This window comes from Octodon degus, unplaced genomic scaffold, assembly GCF_000260255.1.
Source record: "Octodon degus isolate 3935 unplaced genomic scaffold, OctDeg1.0 scaffold00254, whole genome shotgun sequence".
NCBI lineage: Eukaryota > Metazoa > Chordata > Mammalia > Rodentia > Octodontidae > Octodon > Octodon degus.
In genome coordinates, this window is record NW_004524830.1 from 2,196,189 (window position 1) to 2,210,651 (window position 14,463).

The 14,463-nt window shown below is 46.1% G+C and overlaps 1 protein-coding gene across 1 annotated transcript in view; it reads left to right on the forward strand.

The window, feature by feature from the left end:
* The first annotated feature begins 6 nt into the window (after positions 1 to 6).
* Positions 7 to 14,463, forward strand: part of Txnrd3 (thioredoxin reductase 3) — a 47,672-nt gene continuing 33,215 nt past the window's right edge. The window contains exons 1-6 of the mRNA XM_023706385.1: positions 7 to 348; positions 3,587 to 3,647; positions 5,259 to 5,377; positions 7,713 to 7,817; positions 8,427 to 8,499; positions 10,142 to 10,261. Of these exons, the coding sequence (XP_023562153.1) occupies positions 190 to 348; positions 3,587 to 3,647; positions 5,259 to 5,377; positions 7,713 to 7,817; positions 8,427 to 8,499; positions 10,142 to 10,261 (637 nt within the window). The 5' untranslated portion in view covers positions 7 to 189. The remainder of the gene's footprint in view (positions 349 to 3,586; positions 3,648 to 5,258; positions 5,378 to 7,712; positions 7,818 to 8,426; positions 8,500 to 10,141; positions 10,262 to 14,463) is intronic.

Below are 14,463 nucleotides of genomic sequence, written 5' to 3' on the forward strand. Positions count from 1 at the left end.
CGTCCCCGTTGCTGCCCGCCTCTCAGCTTCAGAGCAGACCCTGTCCGACACAGCCCAGTCGACAGCGAGAGCAAGATCCTGGAGCAGCCGCCGTCTCCCCAGCCCCCGCCGCGGGCGCCTAGCTCGCCCGGGCGCGGGAAAGGGAACTTGGTCCCCAACCGCCCCCTGGGCAGCGTCCGCGGCGTCCCCATGTCTCCGTCGCCCCCGGAGCGCCTCTCCCGCTTGTCTCCCCGCGCCGGCCAGCCGACGCCCGAGACCCGCGAGGAGCTGCGGCGCCGCCTGCGTGGCCTTATCGAAAACAACCGGGTGATGATCTTCAGCAAGAGCTACTGTCCCCACAGCGCACGGGTAGGGGCGGGCCCGGCCTCCTGCCCAGAGGGGGACTAAGTGGGAAGAGGTCACCACTCCCCTCCGAGTCGCTCAGGGCCAGATGGGGTTCACCCGCAGGGCCCAGCCTGAGCAGCCTTGGTGTCCGCGCATCCTGAAGTGTGGGTGGGAGAAGGCCGGGCGAGGACCCGAAGTCGGGGTCCTTCCGGAGCTGCTGCCGTCGCTTTGGCCAGATAGGCGTTGGCGTCATTTCGGGGGCAAACGTATTCTCAGGATGGGAGAGGGTCGAAGCCCAGAAGTAGAGCACTCCGTGAGGCCTTGGGTCCATCACCCCACCACGAAAATCCAAAAGCACTCAAAAATGAACTTTTGAATGCAAGTCCACCTGTGAAATAGGGACCTTGAAATTTAGGTCACATTATCAGAAAGTTGAAAAATGAGACATGGAAGATAGTATAAACATAACTGTTGATTCAAGCTCCTGGAATTAGAGGCTACAGTTTTCAAATTTGGTGCTATAGATCCCCCCCCCCCCACCGGGGATTGAACTCAGGGCCCTGAGCTTGCCAGGCAAGCACTTATTCTAAGGAACTATCTCTTCGGGCCTGTACATATTCTTAAAACATGTATTCAGGCACACTAACTCTAAAGAATAAGATGATGTTAATCACTTGAAAGCCACCTGGTGTATTTCCTGCCTCTACAGGATTAACCACTGGCCAAATTCCTCATTTTCACTCAGTTTCACCAAATACATTCAGATACATACATATAGGTAATCAATATTTTGTTCCTTCTTCCTTGTTTTGAAGATAAAATCTTTTGCAGTTTTTTTTCTCTCAATTGTGTGTTAGACGAGAGAGTCATGCGTGTTAGTACCTGTATCTGTGGCCTATTAATTTTTATTGCCGCGCTATTCCCTAGGGTGATTCCCACAGTTTACCTTTTTTTTTTTTTTTTTTGGTGCAGAACTGGGGATTGAACTGGGCCGTTGCACTTGCCAGGGAAGTGCTTATTCCACTGAGCCATCTCCCCAACCCTAGTTTATCCTTTTGATGTTTCTAATATTTTTTCGTGAAAACACAAGGGCTGCATGGGTGTTGTGGGGCACATCTCTCAGTGTGCATATGCAGCACTTGCTCTAGAATGTGCTCTTAACTGTTGAGCCAGGAGAGATGCGGGAAGTCTTCAGTCGCCAAGGTCACGCCCACCAGTTTCTACAGGCGCTTGTACCAGTTTGCCCTCTAGTGTAAAATAGTTCCTCTTGCTCTGTTTCCCTGTTAACAGTTAAATTTTTAACTTTTGCCATCATGGCAATTACAAAATGGTGTCTCCTTGTAGCTTTAATTTTTGAATTTACCTGATGAGCTTCACCTGTTTTTGGGTCACTTGGACTTTCCTCTTCTATGGAACAACGAGGCATTTTTTTCTTTCCATTGAAATGTTTTCATTTTGTTGTGCAGATTTGTAGGTGTTCTTTGTATATTTTAGATACTAATCTTTAAGATTGGAAAATCTCCCAGATTTCGCTGTTCTTTTTATCCTCCTTTTGGTTAACTGAAATTTTCAAGCTTAATGTCACTGAACCTACCACTTTTTTATAAGCCAGCTTGTGCTTTTTGTGTCTTATTTGGGAAATCTATTTCTCTTCTCTGTGGTCATAAAGATATTCTCCTGATGTAACTGTTGGGAGTTTTATAGTATGCTTTCCTTAATCCCCCTGGAACTGGTGGTGGTGGTGTAAGTGCAGACCTAGGAGCTTTTTCTGTGGTTTGGTTGTTCCTGTCTCACTTTCTGCAGAGCCTGCCCTTTGCACACTAGCGTGAACGCTCATTCCCCATCACTCAGGCCCAAGCACCTGCATGCTATCTGTGTGGCAGTGAGCTGCCTGGCTGATCAGGGGAGCTCATTCCCACCCAGCTGAGGCTTCCACTGTCCCTTGCAGCAGATGCAGTACTGATGGCAAGGTTAGCAGGGTTTCTTGGCTCTGTTCTCCTGTCTGCCCCTGTTGACATCACATCCACACTTCAGGCTCCACTAGTTGCAGGCTGGTTACTCTCTCCTGCTCCTCCTCCTCTGCCCCACCTTCATTTGGTTGTTACAGGGTCTCACTATGCAGCTCAGACTCATAGTGATCCTCCTGTTTTCAGCTTCCCCAAGGCTGGGATTATAGGCGTTACCCCCAGACTCTGTGGGTGGCTCAGCCAGCCCTGAGGGTGGGCCTGGCATGGCATGTGGTGCTGGAGATCGAATGGTGGTCCCTGTGCTTGCCTAAGCTTGCCTAAGCAGCTGCTTTAGTACGGTGAGCTATTTCACCTGCCCTACTCTGTTGTTCTTGACAGTGCCCTAGGTGTTTAATGTTATGTACTTTGATCTGATTAAATCTAGGCCTCTATCTTTTCTTTCCTTCATTTGTTTTTTTTTTTTTTTTTTTTTTTTTTTTTTTGAACCGGGGATTGAACTCAGGCCTTTGCACTTGCCAGGGAAGCGCTTCCTTCATTTGTTTTTTGAAACAGAATCTCACTATGTAGTTTAGGTTGGCTTTGAACTTATTATGTAGACCAGGCTGTCCTGGAACTCAGTGAAATCCTCCTGCTTTAGTCTCTCAAATGCTGGGATTCTAGGCTTGTGCCCTCCACTGTGTGCCTCCATGCCCTCCATTGTTTTTGAGAGTATATTTAGGTTTGAACTTCCCTTTGTCTGTTTCAAATAAAATCAGTTCTTTTGGAAAGAGCTTTAGGGCTCTGTGTTCTTAGGATTTGCCTCTTGTGGGGTAAAATCTCAGCCCTTGCTCCAGAGCATGTAGTGGGGACAGTGACCTACCTGGAGTGATACCTTTGTTTTATGAGCAGAGCTCAGAGAGGGATAAACACTTCTGTGGTTCTTGATTTACCTTTCCCAGCCTGCAGCTTTGCCTTGCAAGTAGACTAGGATGGAAGGGATAAGGGCCTCAGAATTTTACCCCTGGTACACTGGTGTAGAGCTTTCGACCTCCTGGGGGGCTGAGTTGAATGGAAGAAGGGTGCCCCTCTTTTGCTGATCACCCTTGCTAGGAATGCAGCCTGTGTGACTGCGAGCTGGAGTGAGGGGTTGAGAGGTGCTAGTGACCTGTGTGCTGAGCCATAGTTTGGAGGAGTTTTTTTGTTGGCCCCCCCTCATTATTAGGAAGCCACCCAGCAGGCTGTACATCATGACTGTGCCTGTAATTCCCATCTGTTGGATACTTTGCAAGAGTGAAACAGGTACATTTTTGTTACAGGTGAAAGAACTCTTTTCTTCTTTGGGAGTTGACTATAATATCTTGGAACTTGATCAAGTTGGTAAGTAGTATGTCGTGTTCTTTGTGATAAATGACAACAAGATTGACTTTTCTCCATTTACTTTGTTCAATTCAATTTACTCTTGTCTCTTTGTGTTAGATGAGCCATTTTAGTCTATTTCACCAGGCAGAAAATGAACCTTTATGTGACAAATAATTTGGTGGAGATTTTCTTATTTATATGTTTTTCCTATTTGAGAGAAGGGAGTGGGAGGAAGATGCTAACTTGGAAGTATTTGAGGTGTTTTAGATGCCTCTGCCATCTTTCAAGCAAAACAGATTGAGCTGTAATAAATGAAAGGAATCCACTCCTGTTTCCTGACAGCGTTACTCTCAGGGGAGCACATTCTGTTTGCAGCTTTGTACTTTTGACTACTTGATGTCCGAACATGTGATACTCACTGAACACTGCACTTGGAGTGCTCTGCCTTCCAGGTGACAGGAAAAAATTAATATCTGCCTGCATGGCACTGACTGCTTCATCCAGGTCAGGTTAGGATGTGAAATACTCTTGAACTATTGAGACTCTTGTGAAGGGTATACCAAACAAGACAGCTTGAACTACTCATGACCTGGAGTTATTTTCAATATGGAGGGTAAAGTTTGGTTTAGTCAATAAAATATTTTTGGAATGATAAAAATGATACCATTTTTGGAATGGTACAAAGTATTTTCCGAGTTCTTGCTGTTATAACAGTCCTATCTTTTTTGTTTGCTTGTTCATTTGAAAGGGTGTCTCACTATGTAGTTCACACTGATCTTGAACTCACTATGTAGCCCAGGTTGGCCTAGAACTCACTGAGATCCTCCTGCCTCAGCCTCCTGAGTGCTGGCATTATAGGCATATACCACCATGCCAGGCTAACAACTTTATCTTTTTTTTTAATGTATTTAATACAGAGTCTTACTATGAAGCTTGGACTCATAGTGATTCTTCTGTTTAAGCCTCCCCAGCACTGGGATTACAGACACGTGTCACCACGCCTAGTCTTGGTGGGGCTGGCACATGTGGTACCAGGAATCAAACCTGGGTCCTTGTGCTTGCCTAGGCAGGTGCTTAGACCGCTGAGCTCTCTCCACAGCTGAACAGTTTTCTCTTGTTATAACATTTATTCTTTACAGAAAGTATAGTTATTGAGTTATAATTCAAAAACTAATTTAAAAAGTTAATTTTAAAAGGAATCAATTGGATGAAAGCATCTTCAAGCAGGCGCAGGGACCAAGGGTTCGGTCCTTTGGCCTGCCATGCTGGCCCTGCTCCTGGGGCGCCCTAAGCCAGCAATTGGGCCTGGGCGTGGTGGCTCACACCTGTAATCCCAGCTCTTGGGATCCGATCTAGTAGTAAAACCCTGAATGCCTTGTAGATCCTTCCCTAAAATACAAAAGAAAAGGGAGGGGGAAATCAATTGGTCTTTATTTTTTAAGGGTTTTTTTTTTTTTTTTTTCCTGAAAGCATGGGTGCTTTTACATCTCGAATAGTCATTATATTGTTACAAAGCACACTGGCCTCTGTAGGGGTGCACTTATGAGCCTTTGGGTGTTCTGGTTTTACTTTAATTCATGCATGTTGGGAGCCACTTGCAGTGGCTTTATGTAATTTCGTATTCTTCAGATGATGGAGCCAGCATTCAGGAAATGCTGTTAGAGATGACTAACCAGAGAACTGTGCCAAATATTTTTGTGAATAAAGTACACGTGGGTGGATCTGACCGAATTTTCCAGGTAACCACAGTATGTGTTCTTCAATGCTATCTGGTCATGTTTTGTTTCAAAACGTATTGAAAAGAGGAAAAAAAGGATCTTTAGGAGTCCACTGATTTGTCTTTTAGAGGTTGTAAAATAAACAGGCATATAGGGTGGTTGTCAGGTAATCTTGATTATTTTAAGGGAGTTAGGCTTTCTACCAGCTGAACTTCCAGAAGCTCAGAGGTTCAGGTGAAGCACCAGGCCAGGCAGGTGGGGCATCCTGGGAACAGACCAGGTCTCCTCCTGCGAGGAGGATAGAAAGGACAGCTGTGCCTCAGAAAAGTGAGAGCAACACCACACCTGTGTCCAGGGTGACTGATTCCAGTCAAAAATTAAAAGTTTCATGGCTTTTAATTTTTTGGTACTTAGGATGCAATAAATGAACAAGAGTCATTCTATTAGGAGTGACAGATACAAATTGATATTTATTAAATAAAGTCCTTATTTGATAATTGGTTATTTACTTCTATTAACATTCTGTTCTGTTGGATCCTTTATATATGTATGCAAATGTTAGTAACTAGTGATTGACTAAATACTTAATTGAAATTTTAATTAAGAATTATACTTTGGTTGGGGAAAAAAACTGTCTGTGTGGAATGTTAATCTGTGATTGCCCATGGTATGTGGTAATGGCCTGCTTTATTAGTCCTGGCGGCTTCCGCCTGGTGAAGGTGGTAAGCCCTGTAATGACAGCCCCTGAACACTTTCTGAAGCACTGGCCTGGAGTCCCCATCTGGAAAATGATGTCAGAGGGTGCATGTGGAGCTAAAAGGTAGCAAATGTATTTCAAGATAGAAGGGTTTTCCTTTGGTTAGCAGATGGATTTCCCTTTGGGGACCTAACAGTAAGGAGGCCATGGAAGCCTTTTTAGGATGTCCTAAAAGCTGTCTCAGACAGCAGTTCTTTGGTGGCCGCTTAGCATCAGGCGGGCCCCCGTGGCTGTGGAACGCCCGCTCTGTTTCACAGGAAGGGCTGCTTGCAGCTCGCTCTTCCTAAAGCCGAAGTAAGGGGACGGAGCAGCTGGCTTTGCATAAAGAAGACTGTTGCTGCATCACCTATGAAGCTCAGTGGTAGGATGCTTGTCTAGCATGCACAGGACCCTAGGCTTGAGCACCAGCAGTACCAGAGGAGGGAAGGGGAGGAAGGAGGGAAGGAGGGAGGAGAGGGATGGAGGGAGGAGAGAGGGAGGGGGAGAGAGGGGGAGAGAGAGACAGAGAGGGAGAGGGAGGGGGAAAGAGAGAGACACAGAGAGACAGAAGGAGAGGAAGGAAGGAGAGAAACAGAGAGAGAGACAGACAGACAGACAGACAGACAGAGAGCGAATAGTGAACAAACAAAACAAGAATTCCAATTCGGGAACCAGGCATGGTGGGACATGCTTATAATCCCAGCACTTAGGAGGTTAAACAGGAGGAGCCCTGTGAGTTTGAGACCAGCCTGAGGGCTACAAAAGTGAGCTCAAGGCCAGCCAGAACTGCATAGTGAGACCCTGTCTCAAAAGACAAAACAACCAAGAATACCTAATTCACAGCTCTTTATGTATATATAAAAATATCGGGGCTGGTGAGATGGCTCCGTGGTCTAAAGCACCTATTTAGAACAAGCTTAGCAAAGCACAGGGACTGCAGTTCAATCCCCCAGCACCACATGCCAGCCAGCCCCGCCCCCTAGTGGGCTGAGCTGGCCACATACACACACACACACACACACACACACACACACACACACAAATAAATAAATAAATAAAAATATCAATCTTCTACCTTGACTAAGGTGCTTCTTATCTCTATGGGGGCCAAGCCAATATCACAGTCGCTACTGAAAAAGAAACAAAATGTTCACATTGTATAGGAAGTCACCAGCACAGCTATGAAAGGTAGATCCAAATCAGGGGAATGCTGATGGTACCTAAAGGCTGTATTCAAAATGAAGACTGGCACAGAGGAACAAGGATCGTGAAAAGTGAGGCTCGGTTATTTGACAAAGCTGAGGGATATTTTGATGCTAAACCAAGGAAGATGATCTTGTGGGACACAAATATGAAGCCACAACTTTGTGGGTGGTTTGACACGTGCCTCGCTGCCAGGTCGCAGGTCAGAATAGACCAGAATATTCGTACTTCAGCTAAGTTCTAACTGGTGGGCCCTGTCTGAACAGCACCCAGATAAAATTAGGATTCCAACTTGGATGATTTGTGAGTTGTTTCTAAGATTTTTTTTTTTAAGAAAAGAAATGCATACTGATTGAACACTGAGTGGAAATGAACAGTTTTAGAATTTTAAGTCACGCAGTCTCTCGCTGCTTTTGGAACCCACAGGCACATCACAGTGGCTTGCTGCTGAAGCTCCTCCAGGAGGACTCGGCCTATGACTATGATCTCATCGTCATTGGGGGTGGCTCTGGCGGCCTCTCCTGCGCAAAGGTGAGGTATAGGGGAGACTCAGAGGTGCCTTTTGTAAAGATCATATTTTACCATTACAGTCTAAGCTGGTTTAATACAGGGCAAAGACCATGTTATTTCACAAACACAGAATGTTTTCACTTAGAGAGAAAAATTGGGGGCAAGAAGGTGATGGGGGGGCCTGCCCCTTAGCTCAGTTCTTTAAGTGGCTGCTCCAACAAAGCAGTCAGGCTTAGGGTACTGTGGTTCAATCCCCACAACTCAAGCCAGCCAAACCTGCCCTGAAGGCATTTGGAGGAAAAAAAAAAATCCTTCTGCCTTTAAAAAAAAAAAAAAGAGATGGGGCTGGTGAGATGGCTCAGTGGTCTAAAGCACCTACTTAGAACAAGCTTAGCAAAGCATAGGGACCACAGTTCAATCCCCCAGCACCACATGCCAGCCAGCCCCGCCCCCTGGTGGGCTGAGCTGGCCACACACACACACACACACACACACATGCATAGAAAGAAAGAAAGAAAGAAAGAAAGAAAGAAAGAAAGAAAGAAAGAAAGAAAGAAAGAAAGAAAGAAAGAAAGAAAGAAAGAAAGAAAGAAAGTGGCAGGGTGTGTTTATGTCATTGCTTTTCTGCAGGAAGCCGCCAATCTGGGGAAGAAGGTCATGGTGCTGGACTTCGTGGTCCCATCGCCGCGGGGCACAACCTGGGGTGAGCTGCTGTCCTTCCCCTTCTCTGCTGTTTACATGCACTGTTTGGTGGTATAATTTCACTTAAGGCTCACAGCCATCAGTAGCCTATTCTGTACAGGAGGACACTGAGTCACAGCTTATAGATAACAAGTGACAACATTGAAAAGATAATATAAAAGCAACTAAGAACATTTTACAATACAGAAAAATAAATTCCACGACCCTAACGTTTTACCACTTGTGCCATGGCTTTCAGTGTATGTGTGCCAGTGTTTTCACCTTGCCACGGGCACAGTGTGTATAGGTGTCCCAGTCACCCAGGTTTACTACATGCTTCGCACCAGTTTCATCAGTGAGTCTACAGGCTGCCCATCTGGATGAAGTTAGGTTCTGGGCCACCACGGTGTGGATACATAAGGAGCACGGTGTTGCCCAGCCCTGCGACTGCTGTGGACGCAGGGCCAGTGTGGTCTCCTTGCTGTGTTTGTCGCTTTTCAGTAACAGAACACACAGATTTAGTGCTGGGTATTTTCTGCGCACGCTTCACATCCATTTTCCTTCCGTCTCTGTCCCAGAAGACAGATCTGGTGGCAGCCTCGCTGCCCTCAGGTTTCTGGTGGGCTCAGCTAGTCTGAATATTGGAGGGAGCGGAGGGTGGAGCTGGATCCTATTTCCCTGCTCCCGCCCTGTCCGGTCACTTCCTGCTCCTCTGGAAGGCAACACCTGTCAGGCGATTCCAGGTCGTGACACTCAGCCTTATTGTCCCATCACATGGGGCTGCCGGTGGTCTCTGCTGTCACTGGTTTGGGGAACTCTTTGCCTCCTGTCTGCCTATACCTTGCAGTAATTTCCCCATGAACTCTCTTGAGTTACCCAGCTTAAGTGTGGCTTCTCTTTTCTGCCAGACCCTGGTGAATACAATGTCAAAATATTTTGTTGTTGTTTTTAGGTAGGGTGTTACTGTGTAATTCAGGCTGGCTTTGAACTCACTCTGTAGTCCAGGCTAGACTCAAACTCACAACAACCTTTCTGCCTCAGCCTCCTGAGTGCTGGGATTACAGGTGTATGCCACCAGGCTCTGCTCAAAATCATTCTTAACCCATTTTAAATCAAAAAGTTTTAGCCTAGAATTTCATGTGGTAAAAAATCTGCCTTGGCTTTTCCCCTGATAGTCTTGGAGTGTCTGCGTAATTGTCTACTTCTCCTGCCCTCTCACTTTCCTGTCTAGATACCCTTCTAGTATCTGGTATCACTGAACTGACAGCCAGAGGGAAGCCTGAGCCCGTCCTGCAGGGGACCCTTGACACAATCAGTTTGGGGTTGTTCAGATCCAGAGTAGGTGTTGCCATGGCTCAGGGGCCAGCATTGCCCAGAAGCTGAGCTCCTGACCTTCGGGTACAGCTCAGAAATCTAAGCCAGCCTCATACTGCTGTGGGACAGATGCAAGTGTCCCCCACACTACCTGTGTGCACATGCATGTTTTTGCCCATGGGTGGGCTGTTCCACAGACTCGAGGTTATTTATAAAGTTTGACTGAATCACTTGGGGCATCACCTCCTTCACCAGTGAGCTTGTCACTTTCCTGCATTTTAGTGATACTGCGAGGTATGGAGTCACACTATAAGCATACGGGAAATCCTCAACTGCTCTGTGCTCCTCAGGCCTCGGTGGGACCTGTGTGAACGTGGGCTGCATTCCTAAGAAGCTGATGCATCAGGCTGCCCTCCTGGGGCAGGCCTTGCTTGACTCTAGGAAGTACGGCTGGGAGTACAATCAGCAAGGTGAGTGGAGATGGGTCGTCAGGGAAGAGATGGAGCGACATCCTTAGAGAGCTGCCAGTCATGTTTTACAGCAGAGCTTAACACTCTTCTGCCAGACATTTAGTAGGAGCCCCATGTGCCCAGCATGTCCAGGTGCCACAGAGATGGCCCTGCTGTCATGGGCCCATGTCCAGGATGGGGTGGTCTTAGCCCCTAGCAATGCAGGATACACTGATGGTCTTTTCAGGTTTTCTTCAAGTGTGTAGAAAATAGGGTAGTGAGGGCCATTGTTTGAATTTTATATTACTATGATAACATTTTCTGTATATCAGTGGTTCTGTATCTCTTTGGTTAATGGAAACTGGAAGACAAATTCAGCACTAGGATTTCTTGGCCGGGCTCTGAGGATGCATGGACTCTGTTGGGGAGACATGTGGAAGCCCACTGAGTACACTGAAATTCACGCTGCTCTGTGGCATTGACTCAAGGGGCACAGAATGCAGCCTTGAGGTTGGGGACAAGGTGGCCACAGAGAAGTAGGATGCTGAAGACCATGCTATGCTGATGTGAGAAACCAGGGTGGGGTGGGGGGACAGTGAGCAGCTGGGGTAAGGAAGGTCTTAAGAGAAAGGAGGTCAGCAAGGTAAGTGTCGCGGTGCCTCACATACCGTTCTAAGGAGTTGAAGTTCACTCCAGAGCTGACAGAGCTGATGAGTTGAAGCAGAAGAGTGTGAGCCTCAGGTAGGGCTCTGGATCCTCCAGTGCTCTCAGGTCGTGTGGAAGGCAGGGTTTGAAAGATGTAGACATAGAGTTTTTGGTGGATGGAGGGGAAGAAGGGTTAGAGGAAGGGGAAGGGAAGGGGACAGAAAAGAACTAAGATGTGTTGTGCATGCATATACATTCCCCTGGATGAGGATGATCATTAGGTGCTGTACATATATTCTAACAAAAATGGAGGGGGCCAGGGAGATGGCTCAGTGGAATAAGCGCTTCCCTGGCAAGCACAGAGGCCTGAGTTCAATCCTCGGTTCTGCAAAAAAATAAAATAAAATAAAATAATGGAGGACACAAGTCACAAAGTGGTAAATTTCTTAATACCCGAGATAAGTGGGTCAAGAAAAGGAAGGAACCAGGAGAGCTGTCACAGAAGCCAAATTGATTCAGCTTTTTCAGGGTAAGATTTAGGACCTTAGGAGGCTAAAGAGAGCTAAATTGAGGCAGTGCTGCAGAACTCCTACTAAATAGAATGGAATTTGGCCCATGGACATTTCGGTTTGGCAGGTAGTTAAGGAGCCTGCCTGCCTGCCTGCCTGCCTGCCTGCCTGCCTGCCTGCCAGTCTGCCTGTCTGACTTTCTTCCCTTCCTCCCTCCCTTCCTCCCTCCCTCTCTTTTCTTCTCTTCCTTTCCCTTCTCTTTCTTTTTTCCTTTTCTTTTCCCTTCCCTTCCCTTCTCTTTCCTTTTTCCTTTCCTTTCCCTTCCCTCCCTCCCTCCTTCCTTCCTTCCTTCCTTCCTTCCTTCCTTCCTTCCTTGTACCAGGTTTTGTTTTTTTCTGTTTTTTTGGTGTTTTTTTCAAAGTTTTATTGATAAACAGATAGCAATGAGACAGTTTCAAATCAAATCGGAAGTATAGTTTCAACAAATAATATACTGCATATATTCTTCTTAGTGGTTAACTGCTGTACAAGATGCGGACTTGTGATCCTATTTACAAGCACCATTAGAACAAATCATTCTATTCATTAAGAGAATGCAACTATATATCTATCCTAACCACTTTGAATACACAGATGCAAAATGGACATTCATCGGTATACCCCATTTTTTCTAAGTTCCGTTATTGAATATTATAGGTGTGTAAACTCAGCAAAATATTCTAAAAGAGTCCAGTAGCCCATAATAGCACTGGGTCTTCTGTTTAACTGACAATGTCAGAAATTATTGACCTGAGTCCCCCACAGCTCAACATAACAGCATGGCTTTATTTCCTATATTTCGTCTTCATACTTTTCTACTGGATGGTTAAGACCAAGGTAAAGCAGGACCTGTGCAACAAGAGTTGTAGCTTTTTGGTCTGAGAAGGTCAGTGAAATGCCCTCAGGATTTATCCTGAGGTCCTGTACCTCAGATTGTAGAACCTTTGTCAGTGCAGCCATGTGGATGAGTCACGGCCATTGCTTGGCCAATGTGCTCTCTGTGAAAGCCTGAGAGCCTTGTACCAGGTTTTGAACCTACAGAATGCAGAGCTATATCCACAAGCCTTTTATAAATTATGCTTTAGAAATAGGGTCTCACTAAGTTGCATAGGCTGGCCTCAAACTTTTACCCCCCCCCCACCTCAGTCGCCCTGTAAGTCTGTTTCTTTGTTTGTTAAATAAGTAAAAGTGTTTCTGTACTGTTTCTCAATTAACTGATCCCAAGTGGCATTTCTTAGTCCATTTTCTATTGCTCTAGCAGAACACTGAGACTAGGTAGAGGAAGCCCAAGCATGCAAATTGGTATCTTTTTGGCTCCTGGGGAGGACAGGTGGGCATGCAGGAGAGAAGTCAAATACAGTGGTGGCCTCTGTTCTAGTGGTCAGGAATCCTGGCCCACAAAGTCAGAACTTCTCCTGGGAGAAAGCCTGGACACCTGTTAATGACCTAGCCACTGTCACAAAGGCAGCCAGGTTTCCCGTGGGTTCTGATAGGGACAGAGCACTTCCAAGCCCAGTGTGGCAGGAACCCTAAGTCCCCAAGGCCGAAAGGCTGAGCAGGACAGAGCAGGGCAGAGGATGGCTCCGCTTTGACGTGGAGGCCCATGGTCCAGGCTGGCAGGAGGCTGGAGTCTGTTAATCCTGTCAGCTGTCACATCTTGGCCATGTGACTGCCTTCCCCAGAGGGAACAGCCAGTACCTGTGCATGCCCCACCCTCACTACAGAGGCCTCAGTGATGTTCCTACCTCTGCTAAGCACTTGCTCCATTTTCTACTTAGCACAGCACCCCAGAGTTAACTCACAAAGCATTTATAGATGGAGAACTCTGAGGAATGTAATTTTCTCAAGTGAACCAAAATTTAAGGGTCTCAGAATTCCCTATAAATAGATGCTTCTAAGTCAGTCAGCTTCTAAAATGCTTAGAAGTGGTTAGTCAGGGGCTGGGATGCAGCTCACCCGCAGAGTGCTTGCTTAGCATAGGCGAGGCTGTGGATTTGATCCTCAGCACCATCCAGACCGGGGTGGTAGGGGGACGACCAGCCCTCACCCGGAGTCCTGAGGCCCAGGCTCCGTAAATGCTCAGAAGCGAACAGAATCAGGGAGGTGAGAGGAAGTGATTCATGCTGAAATCTCACTCGAGGACAGTGTTTAGATACTTCCACTCTTGATAGAGAGATTTGGTTAAAATAGCTTTAAAATGCATAGATAATTTCCGGATTAGAAGCTAAATGTAAGAAAACAACTCAACAGTTTAAAAAAAAAAAAAAAAAAAAGAAGCTAAATGTAGAACCTCCAGTGGAAGGTTAAAAGGAAAAGGGAAAATGTACAGAGTAGATAGTAAAGCAAAATTAAGAAGAGAAGCAGCATGAAATTGTAATTCCAAGTAAACACAATTTAATAGCAGAAGATAAGAGCAGCCATATGATTTACACGAATAAAATTGAATTCAAATAAAGTGAAATGGGTCAGATTCTCAGGTGCAGCAGCAAAACTCTTCCCTGTGCTGTTTATATACAATTACCTAATAGCCAAGGAAATTGTTGTTGAAAATATAAAATTTTTAAATTTTAAGTGATGATTTAAAAACTTCTTGGGGGCGCTGGTGAGATGGCTCAGTGGTCTACAGCACCTACTTAGAACAAGTTTAGCAAAGCACAGGGACCGCAGTTCAATCCCCCAGCACCACATGCCAGCCAGCCCCGCCCCCTGGTGGGCTGAGCTGGCCACACACATACACACACACACAAATAAATAAAATTTAAAAAAAAAAAAAAAAAACTTCTTGGGGGCCTGCCCCGTAGCTCAGTTATTTAAGTGACTGCTTCTACAAAGCAATCAGGCTCAGGTTGCTGTGGTTCGATCCCCACAACTCAAGCCAGCCAAATCTGCCCTGAAGGCATTCGGAGCAAAAAAATAAATAAAAACTTCTTGCTTAGGGGTCAGGGAAATGGCTCTGTAGAATAAGCCCTTGCCTGGCAAGCACAAGGACGTGATTTCAAAACCCCGGTTCCACCAAAATAAATAAATAAA